Source organism: Mirounga angustirostris, unplaced genomic scaffold, assembly GCF_029215605.1.
Source record: "Mirounga angustirostris isolate CCGP_5_RB_7025 unplaced genomic scaffold, mMirAng1.0.hap1 SCAF_15, whole genome shotgun sequence".
NCBI lineage: Eukaryota > Metazoa > Chordata > Mammalia > Carnivora > Phocidae > Mirounga > Mirounga angustirostris.
Window position 1 is genome coordinate 6,553,628 of NW_026991723.1, and position 12,253 is coordinate 6,565,880.

The 12,253-nt window shown below is 41.4% G+C and overlaps 1 protein-coding gene across 1 annotated transcript in view; it reads right to left on the reverse strand.

Annotated features, from left to right (window-relative positions):
- Positions 1–7,771: 7,771 nt before the first annotated feature.
- The window catches only part of RCL1 (RNA terminal phosphate cyclase like 1), a 90,855-nt gene continuing 86,373 nt past the window's right edge, over positions 7,772–12,253 (reverse strand). The window contains exon 9 of the mRNA XM_045882166.3: positions 7,772–8,982. Within this exon, the coding sequence (XP_045738122.1) occupies positions 8,958–8,982 (25 nt within the window). The 3' untranslated portion in view covers positions 7,772–8,957. The remainder of the gene's footprint in view (positions 8,983–12,253) is intronic.

The window sequence follows — 12,253 nt, forward strand, 5'->3', positions numbered from 1 at the left end:
AACACATTCTGGTCACTGCTAAGAAGATACGTCATCAGTCTTCCTGTTAGTATGAGTCATAACAGAATTTGATGATTTGCAAGAAGAAACCACAGTTCACCAACAAGCACTCCAAGTCTTTAGGCCACAAAAGAATGGAATGAGCAACAAATTTTACTCTAAATTTTTTTGAGCACCTACTGTATACTAGCACTATTCCAGGATTTGTGAATATGCTCTTAAAAAAGAGGGGTACCTGGGTGGCTCAGTTGGCTAAGTGTCAGACTCTTAATTTTGGCTCAGGTCATGATCTCAAGGTTATGAGATGGAGCCCTACATCGGGCTCCGTGCTTAGCATGGAGCCTGCTTAAGATTCTCTCTCTCCCTTTCCTTCCTACCCCCCCCCACCCTGCTCATGCGTGTATATGCTCACTCGCTCGCTCTCTCTAAATAAAAGAAAAAAGAATATTATGTGCCCACAGCCAGAAAGCAAGCAGCAATACACCCGAAATGATCTGCTTAAGGGATCTTAGAGATTGAACACAGCAATTTGGATATAGTTCAGTTTCCAAAGCCCCAAGAAGATGAAGAGCATGAAAGGTAATGTCAGTTGAGCCATTTCTATGTGCCAAACATCGTGCTGAGTTATTTTCACGCACTGTCTCACGTGTTCCAACTTTGCTTCGAGGTAGCTATTATGATTTCTACCCTACAGAGAGGAAAACCAAGATTAAGAAAATGTTCTAAGATCCTGAGCTAGTAAGAGATGTAGCATATGAACACAGACATCTCACTCTGCCACCTCTGTGCTCATGGCCTGTTGGGCTTCATCTGGGGGTTGGATTCTGCCAAGTTTGGCTTCTAACTGCATTTCTCCTTTTAAAGGGTCACTTACCCTCACTACCTTGACTTTAAAATGGGGTAATAAGGTCTAGTTTCCAGGATGTGGTGAAGATTCTCTGAGCTAACATTTACAAAGATCCAATGCAGGGAGGGCAGAGTTCAGCCCTCATGATATGGATGGGGGCGCAGAGGACCCCATCAGCTATGCCCAGGTGCATTTGAAGAGGGGCAGCATTGTTACCAGGGGTAGTGATAATGCGACTTGAGGCATGAAAAGAATTAGGGCACTCTAGTCACACTGCTGACCTCGCTGTCACTGACTTCTGAAAAAGGAGGTTCACACACACTGGACTCACTTTAATTCCTACCCAGACTACTTCTGCCTTTGTCCAAAACTGCTCATACTGGGAACACTGGAATCATCCGCTTCTTTCCTTGTCATGAAATTTGTTCCAACAACCAAGGCTGAGTATTTTCTATAGATGCAGTCAGGTCTCCTACCACAATGTGTCAGAGCACAAAAGCTCAGAGCACTCACACCTATGCACGACTCTCTTTTCTAAGGCTTGCATTCTCCTTCCAATGATAAAGATACAGCGAGTCTATGAAATACCTATTCTGTTCCTGGTTTGAAATTCTTACAGTTGTGATGAGATTCTCCATCTACAGGAAGCCGGACACAGAGCTACTCCAGGCAGCCACTTCCGCAGTTTTGTGCTTATAATCAAGTGTCATAAGGTAAGAGGAAGAGGGGAAGGAGTTGAGCTCTTAGCAAAAGGACTGAGCCTTCCAGCCAGCTGATGTCCTGCTAGCATTGGCCCTGAAAGGTAACTGCAACAGGAGAGCCATCTGCTACCATCTGCCTGTTTAAGAAAGCCAAATCTCTCTCCATATCCAGTCCATTCTGGGTTGAGCACTGATACTGAATTTTTATTTCTGAGACCTTACATGCCAGCTCACAGTTAAATCTATCATTTGTCACAGACCTGTATCCTCTGAAACAAATAATAAGTTATATGTTAATAAAAAAAATAAAATAGCCAAGACAAAAAATAATAAACAAATCTATCATTTGTTAATTGAATGGAATTCTCATTTCTATTGTCAATCAGCGTAACTAATTTTCAGGTAAGAGTTTGTTAGTATCTTATACATGCCCCAGGAACCTGGAAATCAGTGGAAACCAAGTAGAGTCCCCTCTTTTCATATTTAATTGTAGGTAGTTTCCATTGGTGTCTCCTGGGTCTTCAGGGTTCTGTCCACAGGACTGCCTCATGTTCCCTTGGACTAGACTTCCCTAATGGCCACCCTCATCATAATGTCAACATATATCGAGTCCTTACCACACATACTTCACATGACTGACCTCGCCCAATCCATACAACCCTGTAAGGTTGTTCTTGTTACCCCATTTTACAGCTGAGGAAGTTGAGCCATAGAGCGGCTTCTTGCCCACAAATCAAAAAACTAGAAAGGGATGGAGCTGGGATTTATAACCATGCTTTGTGTGGCTCTAAATCCTGAGCCCTCAACCAGTCTGCCATATATGCTCTCCCATGACTAGGACCTGAAAAAAACTTCATTTCCATCTGTTTCACTAAAACTCTGGCCCAATAAATTGCAAGTTACAGACTATTTATTAAATTATAAGAGCGTGAATTCAGTCTAAAGTGAATGACAGCTGCCTGAATGGGGATGAGTCCAAATTGTCTAAATTAATCAGGTTCAGAAATAACTGAGCTGCATTTTGATATAAAGCGATAGGTGTGAGGAAATATGGGTCTCTCTTCTTTTATTCTTTTCTGTGTGCCTTTGGGTAAGTAGCTGAGTAGCTTCTCTGCCTCTGGAGTGGTACTGGATACAGTTTAAGTTAGTGTTTTTCAAAGTGCATCTCACAAGCATTAGTGGGTAATAAAATCAATTTAATGAACCAGAATCATTAAACTTTAAGAAATTAAATAGGATATGGGATGCCTGGGTGGCTCAGTCAGTTATGCATCTGCCTTCAGCTCAGGTCATGATCCCAGGGTCCTGGGATCGAGTCCTGCATCGGGCTCCCTGCTTCTCCCTCTGCCTCTGCTCCCCCTGCTTGTGCTGGCTCTCTCTCTTTTTCTCTCTCTGGCGAATAAATAAATAAAATCTTTTTTTAAAAAAGAAATTAAATAGGATAGTAGAACATAAAGAATAAAAAAGTTACTCACATATAGTAAGAAGTACCTTTGATCAATTTTTTGTTTCAGGTGTGTGTGTAGGGTGTGTGTGTGTGTGTGTTAAATCATAATGTAAAATATATTTCCTTTTTTCTTTAGATTTATTTATTTGAGAGAGAGAGAGCCCGCACAAGTGGGGGGAGGGGCAGAGGCAAAGGGAGAGAGAGAATCTCAAGCAGACTCCCTGCTGAGCACAGAGCCCGATTCGGGGCTTGATCCCATGATCCTGAGATCATGACCTGAACTGAAATCAAGAGTCGGACACTCAACTGACTGAGCCACCCAGGCACCGCTGAAATATATTTCTTATGGAGGATCATAGTCAAAAAGTTTGAGTAACACTTGACTATGGTTCTCTACCTCAAAGTGGAGGATTGTATCTAAGAGTTATGATACTTCAGTCACACTTGAATTTGCAGACTGTAATTCTCTATAGTTGGTTAGTGACCATCTCACTGGTAAAATTCAGCAGAGAAAAGAAAGAGGGAAAAAGAGAGTCAAATGGAATCTAATGATGTTCAGTGTCTCCTTGATACCCAAAGATCTTTTTCTCATCAATAAGAAGTTAAATGTATTCCGATTGTGAAATAATGTTTTTCCTCTTTAATTCATGACTATTGTCATATTTTCACTGCTTTAACATAGTCACAGAAAGGACATCTATTACTTTCTTTGCTCAATAGGATTCCATGAGTGATAAGAAACCAGAGTAACACAACTAATCTGTCTGCAGATCATGATTTGTCAATACTTAGGCAAAATCCTCATGAGATACTTGGTATATTCCTCTGATTCCATTTGCTTCACAGCTGCACTCCTCTCATTTGATCCAATATGACAAACTAATGTAAAAACATGACAATCTAGTCTCCCAAGTAAACTAGACCACATCCACCTCTTGATCCATCCATCTCCTTATGTAGCAGAGAAGAGTCTGTTTCTTTTTGAGCAGGTACCAGATCAGGCCATGGCGGTCAGTGTTAGTAGACTGCCAATGGAGTACTTGGAGGGTCTCCATAATGAAGCCCTAGGGCATTGATGGTCTCCACAAAGATCCCTCCCCAGTACAAATGAGATACAAGGTCTTGGGAAGGAGAACTAATAAAATGTCCTCATAAAAGCAGCAGTTCTCCAAAACTCAAATCTAAACGCACCAGAATCCTCAGGGAGCTTTTCAAACATAGATTCCTAAGCCTCTTACATAGACAGTTAAACTAGGTACATATTCTAATTTGGTAAGCCTGAGATAAGGCTTAGAAATCTGTATTTTTTAAAGGACGAACAGCATATATATGGAAAACTGTAAAAATCATAACTGTATGGTTGGAAGAGTTTTTACATAATGAACATACCTAGGTACCCAATCATACGAAGAAACAGAACAGTCACGCATGTTTAGAATCCCCTTCATGTTCTTTTTTGAGATTCTGCCTCTTCCCCCCCAAGGCTGGCCAGTATCTTGACTTCGAACAGCATAGATTGGTTTTGACTTTTTTTGTTTTGACTTTTTTTGAACTTGGTATAAATGGAACTATACAATATTTACTTTTCCGCGTCTGGATTTCTTTGCTCAACATCATGTGAGTTCGTGAAGTTTATATTTGTGGCCTGTTCATGCTCATTGCTGTTCTGATGGGAGACATGCAGGTTCTTTCCAAACTGGGGCTGTTACAAGTGGTGCCTCAATAAACATTCTTACACATGGCCTTTGGTGCACATACATATGCATTCTGTTGGGTACATACACTGGGCCAAAGACTAGCCATGTGTTTACCTCTCGTAGATACTGACAAACAGGTTTTCAATATGACTGTATCCAGTGTGAGTATTTTAAACTATTTCCCAGTTGACTTAATGCCAGGTTTGGTAACCTCCGAACTAAAGCATGAGCATTTGAAGGCAGGCACTACACTGACCTCTTTCTACCTCCCCCAACGTACTGGACAGTATCTTACACATAATAAGAGATCAACAAATAATTGATTTAAACTGGACTTTGATTGCGCTACATTTTCCCCAAGTATTAATCAATACTTGAGGAACATCAATGCTCTCACTTCACTTTATATTCTGGTCATCTTTTCTTAACAGTTTTACAGAATAGTGTTCTAAATGGGACAGTAAAAGGAGACATTATCTTACCAGAGCTGTCATCTGTGAAAATCCTGGAATGATCCCAGGGTCCTGGGATCGAGTCCTGGGGCTCGAGTATGGAGCTCCCCTGGGGCCAAAGTCCCTCAGATCCAACTAGAAAAAAATTCTTAGGGCTACTGCTGGCTTAACTACAGACACATTCTGTTATGGACTGAATGTCTGTGTCCCCCTAGAATTTATACGCTGAGGCCTTAACCCACAGTGAGGCTGTGTTTGGAGAAAGGGTCTCTAAGGAAGTAACTAAGGTTAAATGAGGTCAGCAGGGTAGGACCCTGATCTGATAAGATTAGAGTTTTAATAAAGAGCTCCTCTTCCCAGCCCACTCCCACCACACACACAGACCAGTGCACCACGAAGAGGTCACGTGAGGACACCGCGAGAAGACAGCCAACGGCAACCTGCAGTGAGAGCTCTCACCAGAGACCAACCACCCAGGCACCCCGGTCATGGATGTTCTCCCCAGAACTGTGAGAAAGTACATTTCTGCTGTTGTGGAAGCCCCAGTTTGTGATATTTTGTTACGGCAGCCCGAGCAAACTAAGACACACCCCCGTGCAACTTCACAAGCATTCACTGAGCCTCCTGGGTTGGAATGCCAACTGAAAAATTTAACTAGGTTCCAAAAGAAAAATGGAAGTTAACTTTCAGAGGCACACTTTAGCAAACGATTGCAAAGCCACCTGTTCATTGACTTCCAGGGAAAGAGCTTTCTCATTTCTGCCTCCATCCAGGAGACAGACCCTTAAGGGGCAGGTTTAGATTGGTCCAACCAAATCCCCAAGTTCCAATACCCACAGTTGGCAATAAGAGCAGATGATGCCGGCAAGAGCTCCCAGAAAGAACGATTCTATACAGAAAGTCTGAAAGTGATGACCAAATATGCTTATGTCTAAAATACTAACGGGCGATTTCAAAACAATACTTACAGCACAATCCCAGTTTTTTAAAGCCTATTATCTATCTATGTATTTCCATATACTCATACCTTCAAATAAGAAAAGAAACAAAAAGCTTAAATGGGGAAGCAGAGAGTCTCTTATATGTCAATAAGCCTGGAGCTCTGTTAAGCCTTTATGGAAAGCAACTTGACCAATAGCTTTCAAATTTTATTTATTTTTTTTTTTATTTTTTAAAGATTTTATTTATTTATTTGACAGAGAGAGACACAGCGAGAGAGGGAACACAAGCAGGGGGAGTGGGAGAGGGAGAAGCATGCTTCCTGCTGAGCAGGGAGCCCGACGCGGGGCTCGATCCCAGGACCCTGGGATGATGACCTGAGCCGAAGGCAGACGCTTAACGACTGAGCCACCCAGGCACCCCTAGCTTTCAAATTTTAAAATATGTCCTTTGAGGGCGCCTGGGTGGCTCAGTTGGTTAAGCGACTGCCTTCGGCTCAGGTCATGATCCTGGAGTCCCTGGATCGAGTCCCGCATCAGGCTCCCTGCTCGGCAGGGAGTCTGCTTCTCCCTCTGACCCTCCCCCCTCTCATGTGCTCTCTCTCATTCTCTCTCTCTCAAATAAATAAATAAAAATCTTAAAAAAAAAAATATGTCCTTTGACCCAGTAATTCTAATTCTGGGATTCTTCTTACAGATGTATTAGCATATAAGCTCAACCCCAAACGTACAAAGATGTTTATTTAAAAAAAAGAAAAGAATGTAAATGCTCATCAATAATGGAATGGTGAAAATAAATCAGTATATACTCACACAGTGGAAGACTGCACAGTCTTCGGTGAGAATGCAGGAGGACGTACTAATGTGGAAAGCTGTCTGGATATATAGTTAAATGAAAAAAGCAAGTTGCAGAGCAATATTTATAGTATGATCCCATTTGTATAAACTGTATAAAGAAACTTCCTGTGGATGACTCTGCATGGGCAAAAGCACAGGATGTAAGTCTGGAAGAACAGCGTCGGTCGTGGTTACCTCTGGAGAGAACAGTGGGATACAGGGTAAAGGGTGTGTATTAGTTTGCTAGTTGTATCACAAAATACCACAAGCTGGTGACTTAACCAACAGTAATGCACTTTCTCAGTTTTAGAGGCTAGAAATCCAAGATCGAGATGTCTAGGGGTTTCTTCTGAGACCCCTCTCCTTGGCTTGCAGATACAAGGACCTCTTGCTGGGTCCTCACGTGGCTTTTTCTCTATGAATGCATCCCTGGTGTGTCTCTACGTGTTTAAATTTCCTCTTCTTCTAGGGACACCAGTCAGACTGGATTAGGGCCCACTCTAACAGCCTCATTTTAATTCAATCCCCTTTTTAAAGACCCTATGTCCAAACAGTCACAGTCTGAGATACTGGGGGTGAGGACTTCAACATAAGAATTTTGAGGGGGACACAATCCAGCCCATAATAGGGGGATGTCCACATTTTGTCTATATTGTCTCTGTTTGTTTTTTTTTTTTTTTATGATGAGCACATATTTCTGTTGTAATTTTTTAAACAATAAAAAAGAGAAAAAATTGACTGGAAGACAAATGTTACCAGCACAATATTAATAGGAGTTACCTCTAAGGATTATAGGTGATCTTTATTTCCCCTGCCTGTGGTTTTTAACATTTCTCTCTAATGCTCTTCAATGAACATGTATTACTTTCCAATTAGGGAGCAGAATAAATGTTCTATTTTATGAAGTATTTTAATGAAATAAATAAACCCGACAGCTTCCCCTTCGAAAGCCGGGAAATCAGACATAGTCACAGACAGTAACTACCTTTAGAACTGGCTAGTGATCTTCAATAATTTACAGCGACACTTGGGCTGCGATAAGCTATTTGAAACACAGGATCACTCAGGGATGGCGTGTGATTCTCAGGTTGTGCAAACTGGCACACCTTCTCTCAGTTTCCTCGGATACAGAAGCAAGGTGAATCTAGTCTTCACTCAGTACTGCCTTTTCAAGCAGTTATTCAAATTACAGATTTTCCAAATGAGTACTGCATTATGCCTAAGGTAGGAATTGCACACTTTTTTTTTTAACTTACTAAATTTCATTCAGTAATGAGTCTTGATCCCAACACCAACAATGTCCTGTTTTTTTCCCAAGACATGTACAACATAGTCACGAATTAAATAATCCCATCCTGTTGTGAGATCACCTGTGGAGAAAGGTGTCAAGAATAAGAAAATAGTCTGTGACTCCAGTACTAGCCGTTCAGCCTCTGGGTTTAGAGCTCCATCAGAAACACCCGTGGGATGCGCGGACTTCTGAGTTCTGCTGCTTTTCCTCACAGCCTACGGGAGCGACCTACCATCAGGTGATGGGTCTGTCAGTCTAGCTCTCAGGGAGTTCCAGTCTGCAAGTGGAGAAGCACAGGATGCTTTGAACAGAATTTCCTAACAAGGAAATGGCTGCATGTTCCCCATGTGGTAATTTGAAGGATGAAGCAATGATGTCTTCCAAAGTGGCATCTTCTTTCTTTTTTCCTCCTTTTTTCCTGAGAAGCTGCCTCTAGTGCTGATAATAGTGGATCTCCCAGAGGTGGAAAGCAATCTCAAGTAACAAATAACTGGAAATTTTGATAGTTTTCTTTTTGTGGTCAGTAATATCAACAGTCTTCTTCCGACTGGGGAACCACTCATAATTCCCAACTGTTCATTCATCCACTGGAATGGAGCAGACTTGGAAATTCCCAACCTCCAGTGTTGTCCGGGATCAATTTCATCAACCATACCAACCCTTGTCAGCCACAGGGATTCACATTTACCCGTGCTTTTGGAAACGGGCGGGGTTTCTTTTCCCTTCACGTTTTTAGGAATGGTAGAGTCAAAACAAACATTTTGGAGAATGGCTGTGGATGGAAGATGAAGGAGTGAATGGCATCCAGAATTACATCACCAAATATGATGTTCCACAAACTCTTTGGCAATAGCAACATTATATTTACAAATCCTTCCTTCCTGTAAAACTAAGCTAAAAGTTGGCTTACATTAGCAATCTCCTAAATGCCTATTCCAACTCTACCCCAACTCTATTCAAGCTGTGAAAATTAACCATGTTTGTCTACCTGCTGGGTAAAAAGAGTGGGACAGAAAGAAAAATGGCGGATAGGCAAGTGATTAAGAGCTACTGTTTGTTCTCTTCCATCTTTCAGGTGTAGAACTTATGCCCCTTTGTCCCTAGAGAGTAAGAAGCAGGCTCTTTGCTGAGTTCTCTGGCAAGACTGGGGAGGTACCTTGTGCTGCTGATTAGCTGCGGCGGTTCCATGTGGGCAACTGACCAGCACAGTTTCAATGGAAGAAGACAGAGCGAGAAGGAGAGAGGAGGCTGCTGGACAGGGTGGACTGGACCTTGGCTGCTCTTCCTGGTCCTACCCTGGCAAGCAGTGAGGTGAGCCCCTGTTCACCAATACTAAGTAGTTCTGTACAGTTTTCCAAGCACTTGTACGTACAAGAACTCGTCTGGTTTTCTCAACACCCCTGTGTTGAAGCAATGGCCAGTATATACAGTAAATATGATTTTGTATCATATCCTATTAGGTTTTCAGGCTTTGGAGTCCCACTATTGGGCTTCAAATCTTAACTCAGTCACTTCCTGGCTAGGTGACCTTAAGTAAGGTAATTAACTTCCCTCTGCCCAGTTTTTCTCAGTCATAAAAGGGTGATAGCAAACATACCTACTTCAAAGGATTGAGGTGAGGATTAAATGAGATAACACAAGTCCCCAGCACGTGGTCCAGCACCATAGTAAGCCCTTAATAGATGTTAGCTATTATTTGCAATCGGTGTTTGTTTGTATGGTTTCTGTCTTGGGTATCATGCCTAGAAAGTTCTTTCCTTCCCTAAGATTAAATATTCACTCATATTTCCTTTGATGATCTTATGTTTTACATTTAAATCTTTTTAAAATTTTATTGTGCTAAGAACATTTAACATGAGATCTACCCTCTTAACAAATTTTTAAGTGTAAATACTGGATTGGTAACAATAGGTACAACGCCATACAGCAGATCTCTAGGATTTATCCATCTTTTTTTTTTTTTAAAGATTTTATTTATTTATTTGAGACAGAGAGAATGAGAGACAGAGAACATGAGAGGGAGGAGGGTCAGAGGGAGAAGCAGACTCCCCGCCGAGCAGGGAGCCCGATGCAAGACTCCATCCAGGGACTCCAGGATCATGACCTGAGCCGAGGGCAGTCGCTTAACCAACTGAGCCACCCAGGCACCCGGATTTATCCATCTTGCTTAACTGAAACTTTATGCCAACTAATTAGCAACCCCCATTTTCCCTTCCCACATTCCACTCTTTGATTCTATGACTGACTATTTTATGTACCTCTTATACATGGAGTCATGTATATAGAAGTACTTGTCCTTCTGTGACTGGCTTATTTCATTTATCCTAATGCCCTTAAGGTTCCATGTTATGGTCTTAGGTTTTATATTTCAATCTCAGAACTTATTTGGGTATATGGAATAAGGAAGGAATCTAACTTTACTTTTTGCCAAAAGGTCACAGGGCATAATATTTTAAACAACAAAACCGTGTAATACACAATTTACAGCAAGAGTAAGGACAAGGCCATTCCTTCATAATGAGAGCAGATCAATTTAATCTTTTAAAGATAATTTCTACCTAGAGTGCTCTCTTCAATAAGTTCAAAATGAAATTAGATTTTATTAGTTCATCTTGATTTCCATCATTTAAAAAAACCCACATTTATGTATCTTCTCTAAATATTAGCAAAAGAAGAACACTCCAAAAGGGAATGGCGGTAAAATGAGAAACTTATGGCATGCTGGTGGCACCAACTAACTTCTGTCTATTGCTGGCAGGAAGGAGCTATAAAAAATCGGTACTTCCATACAGATGAATTAGAAATGGACCAGAAAGATAAGGTAAAAGAAAAATAAGAGTAAGAGCATAAACAGGAAGCAGCAATGAAGTTAATCTAAAAATATCACAGTATTTTGTGCACTTGCTATGAGTGGGCCACAAGTTATCTCTTTCAACTATCAGTACAGGATCCAACATAATCTCAATCACATAATGCAATGATCTATACAAAAAAGAAAAAAAAGAGCAAGGCAATTTCTTAGAGCATAATACACAGAGGTGGATATTGTTGGTTGTCTTGCCAGAATCTGTTCTCCCCTTGATTCTTCCTAAGAGAAACTCAATTTTGTTCCGGTCTCTACCCCCTCCTCATGCAGCACTCATAACTGAAGGAATCTGATCCCAGAGGTGGACCCACAGTACAAGCCAACCAGTGATTGGCTCAGGAATGAACATGATTGCATTTCGGCACATAAGACACAAGGAGATGGTCGATGTAGACTTTGGGGAATTTCTTTCTTGGCCTTAAGAGAGAGCGGTGAGAAGCCAGTGTCTCTTTCTTGCTAAATGTGAAAAGAAGCTGCAGTTGCTGCTGGCATCCATCTTGAAACCATGAGGGAAACAAGCCTGAGGACAGACCAAACATATGAGAAGAGCCAACAAGATGGTTGAAAAGAAATGGACTGAAAACCCTGATCACACTGCACCTGAAATCTACACTATTCTAGCCATCTACCCATAAAAGCCTCATTGTTTACTAGTTTGATCCTGGTGTCTGACACCTGCAATCCAGAATGTGTTGATACATACTCCCTCAAGTGTATGAAAACATGCTCTTTTTCCTAAACTAGCCCTCTAAGTCAAATTGAGAGCGCATAATAACCATCTCCCATTCAACCATCCATACCACAAATAATTCTTGAACACGTATTATCTGCCTACTGTGCTAAGTTCTGGGAATGTAATGATATAATGGTGATGTAATAAGGGCTATGAAAGAGTACTTTCTACTGAGGGAAGGGGGTCTAACCTATTCTGGGAGCAAGAGGCCTCCATTTAAATAGAAACATGAAGAATGTGGAGACATTTGCCAGAAGACAGAAAATGGAGGAGGAAGGCTGTTCCAGGCAGAAGAAAGAGCATACATCAGACATACTGGGAGTGAAACGAGTCCAGTGGAGCTGGAGCTGAGAGAATGAAGTGGAGAATAGGATGAAATGAAGCCAAAAAATAGAAAGAGGCCTCCTAAGCCATATAAAGGCCTTCAAGCTTTAGCCTAACGGT